Raw genomic sequence first — 17,579 nt, 5'->3', positions numbered from 1 at the left:
GATATATAAATGTTTCAACCCCCGATGTGTTGTTTTTACCTATTTTTATTTTTTATTTTTAAGGGGGGGTCCAGGTGTTAATTAGGAGGAGTCAGACCCCACCTAATCCCCCCTGTAATTCGAACCGTGATTAGAATCTCCTTTCAGACGCCTCTCCAAACTGATAATAGCATCTAGCTACAACCTGCGGACAAGATGCAATCTCTGCTAAACTCATCAAAGAATGATTTCTGATTCTGAATGGCCATTTACTTGCTATATAATAAATATGTAAGTCACTCTCCACTGGAAGTGTTCCCTCTGCCTATATGATTGAAACTACTAAAAAACCATTAACCTAAAAAAAAAACAATCCAGATCTTGAAACACCAAAGAGCTACAGGGAACATGAAAATATACAAGGCCGTAGCAGATGAACTTGTTTATCTGTCCAATAACGGATGTGGACGGATATAATGTTTTTGACAATTTCCATTCGGATTGGAGAGCTTTCATTGAACTGTGACTACATTTACCTGGATGTTACCTGATCTGATTACTTATGATTTGCACTTCACAATTGTGTTGCATTTCCAGATATTTAATGCAGCTTTTGACACGACCATCGCATACATTCAGACTGAACATTGCCATTCATGTTTCAGTACGTCAATTCATGCCCATATAGAAAATAGTCCACAAAGTAAGTCCATAGCAATAATATTTTTTAAACTTTAATAATTTAGTAAAAAGTCTTCAGTCTACAGTTTGGTGTTCCACAGGGATCCGTCCTTGTCCCTTTACATTTATCTCTGGCTCTAGTGACGGTTACCCAAAGGGTGGGATTAACTTTTACAGCCTTGTGAATGTGTCTACAGGTATGGCTCACCTTCAAAAATTTGAAGCATGCATGAAAGAAATTTAAAGATGGCCATTTGTTAACATCCTACTCTATTTCATAACAACTTGCCAAAATGTAAAACATTTGACTTTTATTACATGATTACACCCGTGTTTTTTATGTTAGTGTTATGTACGGAATGTGCAATAAGTTTAGCTGCATTTTGTAATAATCTTTTCCATAATGTGTGCTTTTGTTTCCATGCCTGTGTGAGCCTTCAACTGAAAATTTTTGAAGCACGAAAGGGTGAGACTTGATATAAATGACAGCATGATATAAATGATGAAATACAGCACGTTTGATGCGTTATTACATAACGCATTGAATTATTATAAATTCATCATAAAAAAGTTGTGGCCCCTGCCATATGTGATAATGTCAAAACATATTATGTATTGCCTTCAGCAAGTTCTTAAAAATGTAGGTGTTATTACATAATAAAAGTCAAATTTATTACATTTTGGCAATTTATTACAAAATTAGGTGTTTTTACATAATGCATTGTTACAAACATTTTAAAAAGGTGTTGAGACTTAATATGTGTCCCACCACAGCAAAAGCCGCCATCTTGCACATTTCTAAAATGGTCAGGAGCAGCCAAATAAGTTGAAAAAACCTTTCTTGAAGGAAAATTTGATTTCCTCTCAACGTATTTTTAAAACCGAGTTTGATTTATGAATAGTAGAAAAATGTTAAACTGTGGAGTTGAATATTCCCGTTAGATTACATGGGGAAACGCAGTTCACCTACCGAGATGCAGAACAGCGCTGAACAACGCCGATCGATCGTTTCCGTTAAAGCGAGAGTCCAGGTGAAGATCATTCATCCATATTCCATGTGATGTTAAGTAACAATATGAAACCGTTTTGATAGAATTAAACCTTTAAATCGTACTACTCTTACACACACGGAGCCATTGTTGTGAAATGGCAAAGAAGAAAAACCCCTCATGTCACGCACCTACGTCACTTCCATAAACAGACGGTTAAAGCGCAGCACGGGGTGTTTTGGTCTCACTTGTCTGTGAAAATGTTCTTCTCCGTATCACCATGGATTACGCAAAGTGGGTGGCGGAAGCTCTGAATCATATCTCGGACCTTAATCTGACCAGTGCGATAGAGCCAAGTCAGTGTTAGCAGCGCGTACTGGACTTAATTTTCCGCGATGATAGTCAGTTCTCCGACAGCGACGCGGAGAACGATAGCGATGCTGAATCTGATATTACTCCGGACTTGGAGAACATTTTAAACAGCGGATTTCAAACTTAATGTGATGATGGAACAGAATATTTTCAAGAAGCACCGGAGGAGACCGACGATACGTCCGTTGTTGTTACAACGGAAGAAGTTGATGACGTGATGAAGTCCGTTGAGGTTAGTGACAGATTTTCAGATTTCGGATTTTCTGAGACTCATAATATTGATAGACTCTACATATTGTTGTGTTGTCCATCCTTTTAAACTCCAAAATAATTCCACTTTTATAAAACATGTATATTCTTACTGTTAAATCAAAGCTTTTTTTAAAAACAAAATTAGTTGTGTGTTGTTGAGCTGTTCGTGATTGCCCCATTCAGAATTCTGTTAAGTTGCCATGAGGCTTTGTTTGTCAGCCAACTCCATTTGCATTCTGGGAGCTGGCTGAATGAACCTGGTGTGGGTAAAACTTTGGAGGTGATTATCTCAGAAACACGGTTTGCCACACATTTGTCATCAACAAGTCATGGCTCTAAAAATATTTGCTTGATTTGCACAAGTGACATCTTGTTTGGAAGCTCTGATTCTCCACTTTCAAATGACCGGCAAATAACCCTAAAGTATGCGGTGGGTCACATTTATGATATTGACAAATCAGACTGCTTGATACGTGATGCATTTTAAAGAAATTGCACACCTCTGTGTGTCCTCCAAGACAGTGGCCACCCTGAGGAGCTCAGCCTTGATTCGGTGCTTGAAGCCGGGCTGCAGGAGGGGCAGGCAGACACTCCATTGGGCCGCACACACCGCCTGCATGGCGCCAGCATCCCCCTCCTTTACCGCCTGCTGGAGCCACTGATCCAGCTTCGTTATCTCCTTCAGCCGAGCCTGTGGGATGACAGCCACAGATAAGGAATCCCTCCTGCGTTAGTGATAGTGTATTTAACATCTGTATTCCACTTAAGGTGGAGGGTGATAAAGCCGGTTTACTGCATGTGATAACAATGGAGAGTTGAGACACTTTCATTCAAGTGATAGAGCACCTCTACTCCAGCTTTGGAATAGACATTTGTCTTCCCCTCTTTCTTCAGGAGGTTGAGTTCACATTGAAGACATTCCATCATTATGTACTGGCCGGCAGTCTGAAATATCACACATCACACATCATGTCATAATGCTGAGTCACCCTTAACACAGAAATGTCAAACTTGGTGAATGGAATTAAAACCAAACACATTCATTGGTGTCTAGAAGAGAAGATGGTACTGCATTCCAGGTGTTCCAGGACTTTTTTCATGACAGGGCCCCCTCGAAAAAACAAGCTCTAGCTAAGGACCACCCGCACTTTATCTCCCTATAAGCAACGTCTTGTGGTCAAACATGTGACTTAAACATCCAAAAATGAAAAAGAAAAATCTTAACACCATTAGTGAGGTTGAGTTTGTATAATTGTAAAAAGATTATAATATTTAAAAAATAATAATTTTACTGTGGATCTCCTGTAATTCCGTTGATGGCTCCTAGGGGGTAATGATCCCAGTTCGGGACCCCCTGCCGTACATTTCTTAACGATTAGTCATATTTCACATACAAGAAGCACACGCGTTCTTTTTATCTTACTTAGCTGCCTAACCTTAACTAACCTAACCCAACTACTATTAAAACCTACCCTTATTACAGAACTTTACAAAAAACAGAAATCTAAAGCCTGATTCAGAAACGTTGCACTGTTTGAACAAATCATCATCTGGAGCCATGCTGAGCGGCGTGGTCAAACTGATGACATGTTGTTTCATTATGGATTTATACCAAAGCATGGAGGTGCCGGTTGATTTTATTTTGATCACTCACAGCTTCTTTCGCTGACTTCAGAGCTTTTAAACAGACGGCAGTCACCTCCTGTTGCTTCAGCTGCAAGGACAGCGCAGCCAGCTCCAGCAGCAACGCAACTCTGCACAAACCAGATAAAACATGAGTCATAGCAGTTCAGCAAACTAATGAAAACCATGTGCTAACTGTGGTACAGGATCTACCATAAGTGGTTCTACTGTCACATCCGCTGTATTGTATTTATTGTGAAGAATGACTTGTAGCAACGAAGATGGGAAGTGGAGCAGAGATGCGGTGGTGGCTACAGACCTGTCAGCCGGAGGGATGGCAGGGAGGGATCTGGAAGATGGCCGGGCCGCAGTGGGTCCTGAGGCACGGTCCACCAGAAGATGGAAGATCTCCGTGAGCTCTGCCACGTCCTCCTTACTGAGCTGATTCTTCGTTTTTTCTGCCACCCGGCTGTTGACAACAGAATAAGATAAGTTAGGAGTATTAATTGCCTGGGGGAAATTCTGGTGTTCAAGTTACAGCAGCAGCATGATTTCCTTATATACTAACACAATAATAATTGTATAACCACCAATAATGAATAATACTGATATATAGTACTGTGCAAAAGTTTTAGGCACTTGCGAAAAAATACAATTAAGTGATGATGTTTTCAAAAATAATGCTATGAATAGTTTATCAATTAACGACATACAAAGTGGGATAAATAGAAAAAACCTTAAACAAAATCAATATTTGGTGTGATCATCATTTGCCCACAGCACCACCCTCCTCCCGAACAGTGTTTTAAAGTACTCGGCAGGTTGGTTGGTAGGTTAATTTGCCTCAGTTCTTCTGCGGATTTAGGCTCAGGTCTCAATTGCTTCTGTCTCTTCATGAAATGACAGACTCAATGATGTTGACATCTAATCTCCTGATTAGGGGCCTTCCTGTGTGGAGTTTGCATGTTCTCCCCATGCTCCATATGACATTGTAAGAATTCCCACTAAAAAGATGCAGAAGAAACATACACAGACATTGAAGTTGGTCCCTGGGCACTGTAAGCTGCCCACCACTCCTGGCCTGCCCAACACAGGAAGGAAAAAAGCCGAGAACACAATTCACGTCCTCCATTAATTGCGTGTGCCGGCGGAGGTAGCTACATGTATGGATGTGTCGTGGTGTGTGCAGTGACCAGTAAAGATGAGCTCAGCTTTTCCAGTTTTCTTTCTTAAATAATTTATTATCATCATCATTATCATCATTATTATCATCATCATCATCATCATCATTATTATAATTATTATCCCCTATTGTAATTGCTCGGGAAAAAACTGAATCTTTCAGGCTAAGACTATTTGAAACAGAACAACGGCCGAAGTTACCAACAGGTTCACGTCTTGTTTGAACCGGTATGTCACCAACATCTTATGGTTCAACTTTTATCCAAATTGATCCACATCCAGCAGAAATCAATGAAACGCCCACCAAATTTGACCCAAATCATAGACGCGGTCTAACTCATTGAACGCTTAAGTACAACAGGTCTAAAACTATCTGATACACAACAATGACAGAAGTTACAAAGTTACAGGTTGAGGTGCCGCTTGAACCGGTATGTCACAAACATCTTGTGGTTTAAGTTTCATCCAAATCGATCCACATACGGAGTAGAAATTAGTGAAAAACCTACCAAATTTCACCCCAAGCATCCACTGTTCATAAACAAAATGGACAAGATGAGATTAACAGTAAGCTTTATGATGTCCATCATACTATTTACTATAAATGGGCAGGTTCTGATCCAGAATGTACATTGGCACCGTGTCAAGCATGTGGTGCAGACTCCCTCGCTTTGTAGTGTTTAGCGATTACAAACCAGATGTCTGTGTATATATATCTTATTACCTGGTAGATGTCTGTGGATCTGTTCAATTGATATTGTACTGTATCTCTTTGCTTCCCATTACTTTGCTGGATTCATGAAAAAATACTAAAAACACAAGTCCACAAAATCCCGTGACCACATTGAGTCAAGTCCACTGGACTGTGCGAGTGAGTGATGCGTTCAAGATCCAGCGAGGCGTCGGAAAAATAGAAGCCGTGATATGGTAATTACTCAGAGAAATAACATGTTTTTCCATTTCATGGAAACGTAACTTATTGAAAATGTAATCCAAGGAAAGAAGTTACTACTAAGATTGCCTAAATTAGACTAGTATGGTAAACCTCCGTAAACACGTAAGAGAGCCAATGCCACCTGCTGTCACTGAGACTGCACATGTACTAACACACAATGAGATGGTTTGGTTTAAAGACAAAAATAAACTATGGTTTTGATGAAACTTCATGTACTGTAAATAGAGTTTCCTACAGCTTAATGTAGCAACTTAAATAAAAAGGCAGAAAGTGTTAAGTATAAGTTCTTCCATAATAATTATAATGCCAAATTACTGTTAAAGTTCCATAATTGTTGTCTGCATTACAATATAGATAAATAATTTATTAAAATTTACTTTCCAATTGTAGATTATCAACAGAAAAAAAATACAATGAAATACAAATTAAATATAACATTTATTTATTATATAATAACATGTATGTATTATTATTGTGATGGAAAGTAATAACGTTTGTTTTTGCCGAAAAATTGCCGAAAGTCCAAGACAATAAAGAAGCAATTGTCCAAAAACCCAGTCCTCGAGGTCAGCCACAATATTCCAAAAAAAGTACAAAAGAAAAATACTGTGAAAAAAACACTAATGACAAAACTTTCAATATACTGTAAGTGTTAATTCACCATATCTGTCAGTGTTAAGAGGCTCATTTCATCAGGATTAATTTCAGCTTGGAGACTCCAAACTGTAAATCGGTAGATGAGATTCCCTCAGTCTGCTCCAAACATTATTATTATTATTATTATTATTATTATTATTATTATATACTGTATTATAAAAATAATTACATATAATATGATATATAGTATGGACCACCCAGCAATGCCGTGACCTCGGGCAGTGTGACCTATGCTGAAGCTGATGATGGCGGGCTTTGAGTGAGTCATGCTGTCTGTGCTCGTAGCAGAGCTCTTGAGTCGTGAGGAGCTCTGACACGCCTGGTACACGCCCGCGGACAAGGGGAGCGGGCGTAAGGGTGCATGCAGGGGTTAAGATTGTGGGTAGGACAGGACTTATGCCCAACACTCTACAGCCATCAACCATGCTTAACTCGCAACCTGATAAAAATTCGCTATGGGATGCCACAGGCTCGACTGAGACCCAGTGGAGCACTGGCCCAGTAGTTCTGGCTTAAATAACAGCAATATCGCTATAAAGAACTGGTATTGTGATGGTAATGAAGAGAAATACTGTACTGTACTGTACATCGCACATGAAACCATTCTTTAAAAAAAAAAAAAATAATAATAATAATAATAATAATAATTCCCTTAAGTGGCACAGAACATTATGGGACACAAATTATGCAACCTTGTTAACGTAGGCTGAGGGCCTGGAAGGGAGCGTTCAGTAAAAAGCAAGGTGGTAATTCCAAGCATATTCTTTCAAGCATCATTCTCAAGCAATGTGCCTCAAATAGTTTCGGGGGGTTTTTTTGAGCAAACATCATCAAAGCAAATCAAGACCCCCTCCCACACACATACACACACACTGCTTGAAAAAGCTATATCTTTGACAAAGCTATGCCTTGATTTGTCTGAAGAGCTATATATAGCAAAAAAACACACAGATGGACAGACAGACAGACAGACGTACAGACACATACACACACAATTTAGTTTAGAAGGCGTTAGGAAAATGGACTTACTTTTTCAGACTCTGTATTTTAGATATTACTTCTAAAATGGGATGGCGCTTGGTTGTCACTGGGCAACCTGCCTCAAAAAGCTTGTGCTTCACCTGTTGAGAAAGTAGAAAGATAATTGTAAAAAGATAAAACAATTGCACCAAAATAACAGTCACGCTACAGAGTCCGCTAAATTAAAACTTTGTAGGCCGTAATGCATTTTACAAAAATTGACAAAGACTAGACTGTTGAACATGTGACCCACCACAGCAAAAGCCGCCATCTTGCGCATTTCTAAACTCGCGAGCAGTCAAATAAGTTGAAAAAACCTTTCTTGAAGGAAAATTAGATTTTTCCTGATTCATGTTCCTTTGTGTTTTGTTTTTTTTATCTCAACGTATTTTCAAAACTGAGTTTGATCAATAAATAGTAGAAAAATGTTAAATCGTGGAGTTAAATTTTCCTGTTAGATTACATGGGGAAACGCAGTTCACTCACCGAGACGCTAAACAACGCTGAACGACGCATATCGATCGTTTCCTTGAAAGCGACTGTCCAGGTGAAGATCATTCATCCATATTCCATGTGATGTAAAGTCACAATGTGAAACTGTTTTGATTGAGTTCAGCCTCTAAATATTACGTGATATATACACACACAAAGACAATGTTTTGGAGGGGGCGCGTCACTGACGTCACTGTCACTTCCGTAAACAAGACGAGGCTCCGGTTTCACTTGTCTGTGAAAACTCCGGTTGATAAGGAGAAGCGGGTGGAGGAAGATCTAAATCATTTTGCGGACCTTTATCTGACCAGTGCGATAGATCCAAGTCAGTTTAAGCAGCGTGGACTGGACTTTATTTTCCGCATGATAGTCTTTTCTCCAACAGCGACACTGAATCTGATATAACTCTGGACTTGGAGAACATTTCAAACAGCGGATTTCAATGCGAATGTGACTATGAAACAATATTTTCAAGAAACCCCGGAAAATAAATTCCACTTTTATAAAACATGTATATTCTTACTGTTACATAAAAGCTTTTTTTAAAACAAAAATACATTCAACGTTCCCTAACAACACAAGAACAAAGCAGTGATTGGTCCATTCAGCAGTATGTTAAGTAGCCATGTGGCTTTGGCTACACCATTTGCATTCTGGGAGCTAGGTGAATGAAGCCAAGTCTGGGTGAAGCTTTCAAGGTGATTATCTCAGAAACACAGTTTGCCACACCTTTGTCATTAACAAATCATAGCTTTTTAAATATTTGTTTGATTTGCACAAGTGACACCTTGTTTGGAAGCTCTGATTCTTCACTTTCAAATAATGTAAAAAATAAAAAGTCAAAGCCAAGATGCGGAAAAAAAGTCGAAAGCCGCCAAATGACTCTAAAGTATGTGGTGGTCACATATGTGACCCCTCGCAGACTTCAGGTGCATTTGGTAGCTTTTGACTTTTTATTTTTTGCATTATTTGAAAGTGAAGAATAAGAGCTTCAAGACAAGGTGTCACTTGTGCAAATCAAGCAATTTTTAAATCTATGATTTGTTAATGACAAAGGTGTGGCAAACTGTGTTTCTGAGATATTCACCCTCAAAGTTTTCCCCGACACATGGCTTCATTCAGGCAGCTTCCAGAATGCAAATGTTTGGAGGACCATCAAAGCCGCATGGCTACTTGTCACATGGCCATTTGACACCCTGCTGAATGGGGACTTGAGACCATGCTGAATGGGGCATCAGCAGATAGGGACATCTCTGCATTGTTCTTGTGTTTTGAGGGAATGTTGAACAGCTCCATCGACACACGTCTTCTGTTTTTTAAAGGGCCTTTATTTAACAGTAAAATTATACATGTTTTATAAAAGTGGAATTATTTAGAGTTTAAAAGGATAAAACTCAACAAAATGTAGAGTATCGATAATATGAGTCTCTGCATATCAGCCTCAGTGTGTCACGTAATATATAAATGTGCGCTGTTTAAAATGTTCTCCGAGTCCGGGATAACGACAATATCAGATTCAGCATCGCTGTCGGAGAACTGACTATCATCGCGGAAAATGAAGTCCAGTACGCACTGCTTACACTGACTTGGATCTATCGCACTCTTCAGATTAAGGTCCGCCATATGATTTAGATCAGGGGTGCCCAATACGTCGATCGGGATCGACCGGTAGATCGCAACAGTAGATCGTGCGGCATTCAAATATATATATATTTTTTAACCGATCTGACCAACATGTTGAATGAGATAATTTAGAGCTTCAAGGAAAAGACAAAACCGTGGCCAACGTGATCAGTTCAGTTAATGCTTCCATACAAAAGATTAAACTTCTGTCCTCAAAGCTGCAGCGTCATGATTTGGGGAATTTTCAAAACCTCGCATCAGAGCTGGAAACCCAAGGGAAGGCGTGTGCGCAACTTGAGAGTGCACACTACACAGAGCAGGTTGAAAACTGTCTGTCAGACTAGGGAAAATGGTTTCAAGACTTTGCTTTACTTGAGCCAATTGCTACATTTGTGTGCTACCCATTTAGGGAAGATATTGAGGTTGATTTACTCGCATCAAAAATTGCAACACTGTTACACCTGAACTCGTCTGCAGTGGAGGATGAGGTGTTGACACAAGAGGCTGACATTGAGCTGAAGTCCAGGGCTCATGCACAGTTTAGAACTTACTCACAGAGGAAAAGTACCCAAACATGAGGAAATGTGCGACCTCCTTGACTGCATTATTCGGCTCTACCTATTTACAGTATGTGAGTCAGCCTTTTCCCCACATGAAGATTATTAAGTCCAAATACCGTTCCACCATGACTGATGATCATTTGGAAGCCTGCTTGAGGCTGGCTACCACCAGCTACTGTCCGGACTACGCAACCCTGGCCGACTCCATTCAGTGCAAATGATCAGAGTAAGGTAGTGACCATGAATCAAGTTTGCTGACGACACCGTTGTTGTGGGCCTGATCACCCACGGCGATGAGAAGGCCAACCGCAAGGAGGTGGCTGACCTGTCACTCTGGTGCCAGGACAACAGACTACACCTGAACGTCAGCAAAACTAAGGAGCTGATTGTGGATTTGAGGCGAGGATTACAACCGAGGACGCAGGCGCCATTGGTGATTAATGGGATTTCTATCGACAGGGTGAGCAGCTTCAAGTACCTGGGAGTCCACATCACAGAGGATTAAACATGGACTCTACAAACAGACACTCTGGTGAGAAAGGCGAGGCAGCGTCTTTACCACCTCAGGCAGCTGAGGAAATTCCGGGTCTCGTGAGGATCCTCAAGTCCTTCTACTCTGGAGCAGTGGAGAGCATCCTGACAGGCAACATCACTGCCTGGTTTGGGAACTGTACTGCTCATGACAGGCGGGCCCTGCAGAGGGTGGTGCGTTCAGCTGAACGTACCACTGGAACTACACTCCCCTCCCTGCAGGACTTATACACCAGGTCTAGTAACAGAGCCCGCAGGATCATGAAGGATCCTCACCACCCCAACATGGAGTGTTACAGCTGCTGCGGTCAGGCAAGCGCCTCAGCAGTCACACAGCGAGAACAGAGAGACTGAGATTGAGTTTTTTCCCGCAAGTCAGAAGAACTGTCAATGCTGACCTTACCAGGGGTCCTCACTGAGACACACACATAGGCTCCACTACCTTACTGTACTGTAGGTAGCATACAGTACCGCATACTGTGCCATAAGGGTTCATTCAGTGATGCAAGGTACGCCAACATATATTGTATATATAAAGTATACTCAGTATATATATAAATAAATCTATTTAACATTTTTTAATACAGGTAGATCATTTTGACCTGGTCATCTTATAAGTAGCTCACAAGCCGAAAAAGTGTGGGCACCCCTGATTGAGATCTTCCGCCACCCGCTACTCGTAATCCATTACAACACAGATATGAAAGTTTTCACAGACAAGTGAAACCGAAGGATGCTCGTCTTGTTTACGGAAGTGACGTCAGCATTACTTCTTCGTTGGTATACACCCCCTACACAATAATATCTCCATGTGTGTGTAAAAGTAGTACGATTTAAAGGTTGAACTCGATCAAAACAGTTTCACATTGTGACTTCACATCACATGGAATATGGAGGAATGCTCTTCACCTAGACGGACGCTTTAAAGGAAACGATCGATCGGCCTTATTCAGCGTTGCTCAGCGTCTCGGAAAGTAAACTGTGTTTCCCAATGTAATCTAACGGGAATATTTAAGTTGATGGTTTAACATTTTTCTACTATTTATCAATCAAACTCGGTTTTGAAAAACACGAAGGAACACGAATCTTGAACAATCTCATTTTCATTCTAGAAAGGTTTTTTCAACTTATTTGGCTGCTCCTGGCGATTTTATAAATGCGCGAGATGGCGGGTTTTGCTGTGGTGAGTCACAAATTTTATAAAGGATAAATAAATACTTAATTCGTTACCAAAATGGTGAATATTTTGGGATACAGGAGAGGGATGTATGACTGGATGAATTCTGATGCTACAACAGCAAATTTGCAAGCATCTTCCATCCTTCCAGCATCCACATAGCATTCAACCAAGAGTCTGGAGAGACAAACAGGGAAAAGTTCCGAGTGAAGCTGACTGAAGTACAAGAAAGGCAACTCTGTAAAGGATACTCTATGTTCGCCATTTTTCAGCCCAGGCCCTATTCAAATGTTGGTTCCCAACATTAATAAAAACTGTTCACAAAATGACCTTGTTGAATGTTTTACTGTTGAGAAACTTGCCCCTCTCAGAAAAATAAAATAAATGATTTTAAAAGTTGTATTGACTCTTTTGGCTTCATCCTCTGTAATGTAAGAGACGAGAAACAGCAAGTTATGTTGCTTCCAAATGGCAACCTGCTGTAGCCAACATTACACTCTGGATGTACTGCAGCAACTGCAAAAAAATAGTTTGAAATAAAATCTGATCCTACCATTATTTGAAACGTGTTAATGAAAAATACACCAAGATGCTTGGACTATAATGTGAGCAAAAAAAAAATTTTTTTACGTTTTTTTGAAAAAGGAGATTTGACTTTTTTATGCATTTAATCACAGTCCAAAGTTCCAGCATGGCGATAAGTTTCAATAATAAAGTATTCAGCGAGTGTGTGCAATGAACAGTTATAAATGATGATGGGAAAGTTTAAGTGACTCACTATTGTTATAAAATGTTCATACTGAGACAAGTGGGACTTTAATGCCCATCTCCTAAAAGAAGAGAGAAGCTGCAGCAGAGACGCTAAGTTTCTCAATATTTAAAACGTTCAGCGAGGGTGTGCTTTGAACAGTTCTAAATGATGGGATTCAAGGCCTAGGTTGAAAAAACAGCGAAGCTATTCTCGTGTTACACTAACATGCTGATGTATGATTTCTCAGTGCATGTTGAGGCGGAGTGACTTGCATCATGAGCTCTGCCCTCCAGCCGCAGTCCTGCTCATCCACCGCCCCCAGCGCCGCCACAATCTCGATGAGCGACGGCACGAGGCGCCGGCGCATCCCCGGGCGCAGGAGGGACCGCGCCGCCCGAAAGTAGAGCAGAAAGGCATTGAAAACCATATAGTGATATCTGATAAGGAAAAAAAAAAGAAAACATACACACGCACGGATGCAAACAGAATTGCAGAATGAGAACGCATCAAGCATTATTCACAGCTGGTCACAAGAGAACACACTGTATTTCTAGATGATAAAGTACTTTACAAATTATAGACAGCACTGGGGAGAGGAGTGTTGGAGTGTTGCAAATTTATTCACCAGAGAGCATGTATGTATGAGATAGATGCTGCCTTTGGTGCAAATTGGGATCATCTGTTTGCCCCCTTTATCGACAGGATAAGAGATAAGATTTCGCCCATGGATTCAGCGCTGATTGGGATCCTGCATCTCAGAATACAATCTTAGGCTACGTTCACACTGCAGGCAAAAGTGACCCAAATCCGATTTTTTTACTCATATGTGACTCGGATCTGGGTTTTTTTCACAACAGTGTCAGCAGCAAATGTTCACTGTGTTTCAAGAATAAAGTCGGAATTCCGCCCCCTGACTGTGGAACCGGCGAGCAGAGCAAGGCACAACATGGCACCTGCACCCGGCTGCCCGCCACTGTTAAGCAGCTTATACAATATATATAAACAGACCAACTTAGCAAAGGCCGCGTTTTATGAATTCCACCGGACCTGAAATTGTGTTTATGTGTGTGTATGTGTGTGTGTGTGTGTGTGTGTGTGTGTGTGTGTGTGTGTGTGTGTGTCTTCTGAGGGAGCGAACAGGGCGTAATTTGCACACATTCTGTTTTTATTTTATTTTACCAAATTTCCTTATTGAACGAAACAAAAAAAGCCCCATGCCCCTTCTAGATTTAAAGATTTCATCCGCGAGCTTGAGCCGAGGTACAAAGTCCCACGCCACCCGACAACCACCGGTGGCGTGGTTGTATGTTGACCTCTGTACGACATCTTTCTTCTGTCCGTCTGAGCAATAAATCAGAATCGAGTACTAAGGCTTGCAGTGTGAACGTAGCCTCAGAGAGCAAGGAAACAAGAACAATTGTGTTTGATGCTCCTTGTTAGATTTCAAATTGGCTTTAGCCTTTACACACAATCAGAGTGAGGAACAAAAAGGTAATGTGTGAAATCAAAAGGTTTATGTATTTTGTTTGTGAACACGGGCGCTGGTTGGCGGGGGCTTGCATGAGAGATCAGAAGAAGATTTTCAACAACTGATATAATTTGGAGGGGGACTGAAGTCCCTTCCACAAAAAAAGCCAGACCCCCCTCCTCCTCCTCCTACTCCTCCTCTTTAACCTGAATATTTATATTAATATTGCCTTTGTGCAGGCGTGCTACAGCATTCTTTTGATTATCGCCAGACAATGTGAAGGGTGATATACATATCATAAATGAGTCGATTTCTTGTCCACTTAAAGAAATAAAGGCAGAGACAACTCCCCCCCCCTGACTGCACACCTCGGCTTGTCCTTCGATATCTCAATTGCCTTCAGAAAGTACACCGCGGCCTTTTCAAAGTCATCCTGAGATGAGAGAGATAAAGAAAAGGAAGAGAGAGGAACAAATGTCATTTGATAATGCAAACACATCATTCAATCTGGGCTCCTGATTAATAAATGAGATTACTATTGTTTACGGCAGGATGAAAGGGGCTGCGAGCATGCAGAACGGGCCTAATTGGAGAAATGCTTACAAAACGTCAAAACCACTACTTCTGGTTTGTAAAGCCAGCAAAACAATTGCTCCATTTAGGGTGCAAATTAGGATAGTGCTACATCAGCTGTGTGTGTGGGGGTGTTTGTGCACACGCGCGCGCACACACACAGAAACACAAAAACACACACACACACACACACACACACACACACACACACACTTGGGCTGAACGATTTGGGAAAATAATCGAACTGGGATTTTTTTAGGACCAATATTGTGATTGCGATTTAGTATGCATTTTTTTTAAGTTCCTTATCTTCTGTATTATTCACTTAACACAAGCAATAAATCATTCCATGGTATGACCGACATAACATCGGACACAGACAACGTATCAACTGCTCTTTGTGGCAGTTGATATGGCTCGCTAGTCGGCCGCCTTTATCACCTATAGGAAGAGCTGGCCCTGAACAGCCCTATTGGTTAGATTGTGTAACGGACACAATTTTAAATAAATTAATTTATTAATTGATTTTTGTTTATTTTGTTTGTTTCTTTGTTTATTTATTTGTTTGTTTGTTTATTTATTTATTTATCTTAATTTTAATCATAGGCTTTGCAAAAATTGTGTCGTTATATTGCGATGTCGGTTTGAATTACATCCATCTTTTAGCCCTAACACACGAGTCCAATTGAGTGTCTTTACCGCACTCCCAGTGGTGGATGGAGACTTGAGCTGGCCCTGGCAGAGGTACGCTCGACACAGGAATTGATTAGCCGGTGGATTGGCTTCAAGGTACATCTTCAGACACGCTGCGCTGATCTCCAAACAGCCCAACTGGAAAAACACAAACACACACATGTTCTGTATGTCTTCAGACAAAATAAATATGTTTTTATTATTTAGTCATGAGGCCAACATCCCCGTCTATGCTGATGCATTATTAAAATAATTTGCTTGTAATGTAAAGTGTGATTACAGCCATGCTGCATTTTTTTTCCCATTTTTCCTTTTTTTCCTTTTCTCATCTGTTAAACTTGACCTTTTAATACAGTCTATTATAGTTTTTTTATGGTAAAAATGCTGGTTTGATTAGATTTATTGATTTGGATCCACAGGAGGGAACGGAGACGTTTATTGCAGGTTGATTCACAGGAAAATGTATTGTGCTTACGATGATTTAAGCATTGATAATGTTTTACTGTATCCTGGACTATAATTCCCTCAGCAAGTACTATTCTTTGTATTTTTATTGTCTTGTTGATAGCTCAAAAGGTATATAAACCTTAAAAATAAAACAGTGTGAATTTATAACATGTAGAGGAAATAACTTAAGAGTGAATTTAAATGCTTGGTCCTGTGTCATACAGTAATATGAAAAAAAGATCAAATCCCATGAGAGAATAACATGGTATGAATTATTCAAATGTATATTTTATGTACTGTGGAATAATGATGCATTTGATCTTGGTAAAGCTATAAACAATAAAAAAAGAGCTAAAATCAGACAATTCCCATGAGGAATTCTTCCTGATTTATTTTCACACAAATATGGAAAACCTTGAATGAAAGGCACTGGGCTTATATAGAATAACTGTGACTTCATATGTTAATGTATCAAATCTCAAGCTCTCAGCATAGATTTACCCTTAAATGAGTGTGTGATGCTTTTTTTTTTCCCTCCATGAACATGGGAGCTGTTGGAGTGCCTGTCCTACAAAATCACAAAAGCCGTTGCCATGGCATGCATTTATTACAGCAGGCGTTGGATAATAGGCTCAGCCTATTTCCTACATGTTAGTGGGGTGCTAATCTCTCATTCTAGGAATCTACTCGAAACATTATGTCGCACCCCTGGCAGCTCCACAAACACTGCAAAGGGCTTTTCATCAGACCCCCATAGTGGGTTGTGCCTTATTTTTCAAGCTCTAATCTTGGGTTTCCTGTTGATGAATGCTTTGCATAAGTGGTATTTAATATTGGATTTAAACATTTCCCTTGCCCACCACTTGCCTGTAGTCATAATGAAAGTAATAAATGATACATCATTTTGGTATAAATGCGCCTATGTTACTACTGAAGATATTTGCTAAATCTGAGGATGTGCAGTGGAATGCAAACATGAGTGCACCTCAGGTCAAAATGCAGGTAGCAATGAATATCTAAATAAAGCTAAGCTGACCTGACGTCCAAACTGTATTGAGTTATCGAGACAGACAGACAGACAGACAGACAGACAGACAGACAGACAGACAGACAGACAGACAGACAGACAGACAGACAGACAGACAGACAGACAGACAGACAGATAAAGGGAGAAAGAGCACAGTGCAAAGGTTTGGGAACTCTACTGTATTCCTCACTGTTACTTTAAAAACATTAACACCCAGTCTTAAGTGTTTCTATCCCCAGAGCTCCAGTGTCAGGTGCATGTGATGGAACTGTTCATTACGATTTATTCTGAGGTCACTCCAGTCCCTCCACACCACCAGGCTCCCTGGAGGTAGCAGTGCTTGAGTGCTTCTTCCACAACTGCAGTATAATTGCAGTGGGTTTGGGGGAAATGGAGAATATCAGCGATAGTGGTTTGGGAGGGTTTTTCTTCCCTGCTCACCTCCAGCGCTTCCTCCGCACAGAGAACATAGAGCTCCGTGGCGAAGCAAGGCCTCTGCGTGGCTGTTTGACCCGCAGCCTCCTCGG

General features: G+C 40.5%; 1 protein-coding gene across 1 annotated transcript in view; it reads right to left on the bottom strand.

The window, feature by feature from the left end:
- Nucleotides 1–17,579, bottom strand: part of cfap46 (cilia and flagella associated protein 46) — a gene marked incomplete at both ends in the record, with an annotated part of 104,039 nt that overhangs the window by 85,652 nt on the left and 808 nt on the right. Inside the window, 10 exons of the mRNA XM_080017044.1 lie at nucleotides 2,774–2,964; nucleotides 3,120–3,218; nucleotides 3,928–4,027; nucleotides 4,216–4,365; nucleotides 4,926–4,977; nucleotides 6,904–7,009; nucleotides 13,113–13,281; nucleotides 14,681–14,745; nucleotides 15,585–15,716; nucleotides 17,494–17,579. The exon at nucleotides 17,494–17,579 is cut by the window's right edge and continues 36 nt beyond it. Coding sequence (XP_079873170.1) covers nucleotides 2,774–2,964; nucleotides 3,120–3,218; nucleotides 3,928–4,027; nucleotides 4,216–4,365; nucleotides 4,926–4,977; nucleotides 6,904–7,009; nucleotides 13,113–13,281; nucleotides 14,681–14,745; nucleotides 15,585–15,716; nucleotides 17,494–17,579 — 1,150 coding nt within the window. The remainder of the gene's footprint in view (nucleotides 1–2,773; nucleotides 2,965–3,119; nucleotides 3,219–3,927; nucleotides 4,028–4,215; nucleotides 4,366–4,925; nucleotides 4,978–6,903; nucleotides 7,010–13,112; nucleotides 13,282–14,680; nucleotides 14,746–15,584; nucleotides 15,717–17,493) is intronic.

This window comes from Zeus faber, assembly GCF_960531495.2.
Source record: "Zeus faber genome assembly, chromosome: 16".
Taxonomy (NCBI): domain Eukaryota; kingdom Metazoa; phylum Chordata; class Actinopteri; order Zeiformes; family Zeidae; genus Zeus; species Zeus faber.
Note: the sequence above shows the minus strand (reverse complement) of the source record. Positions and strands in the feature narration are given on the sequence as shown.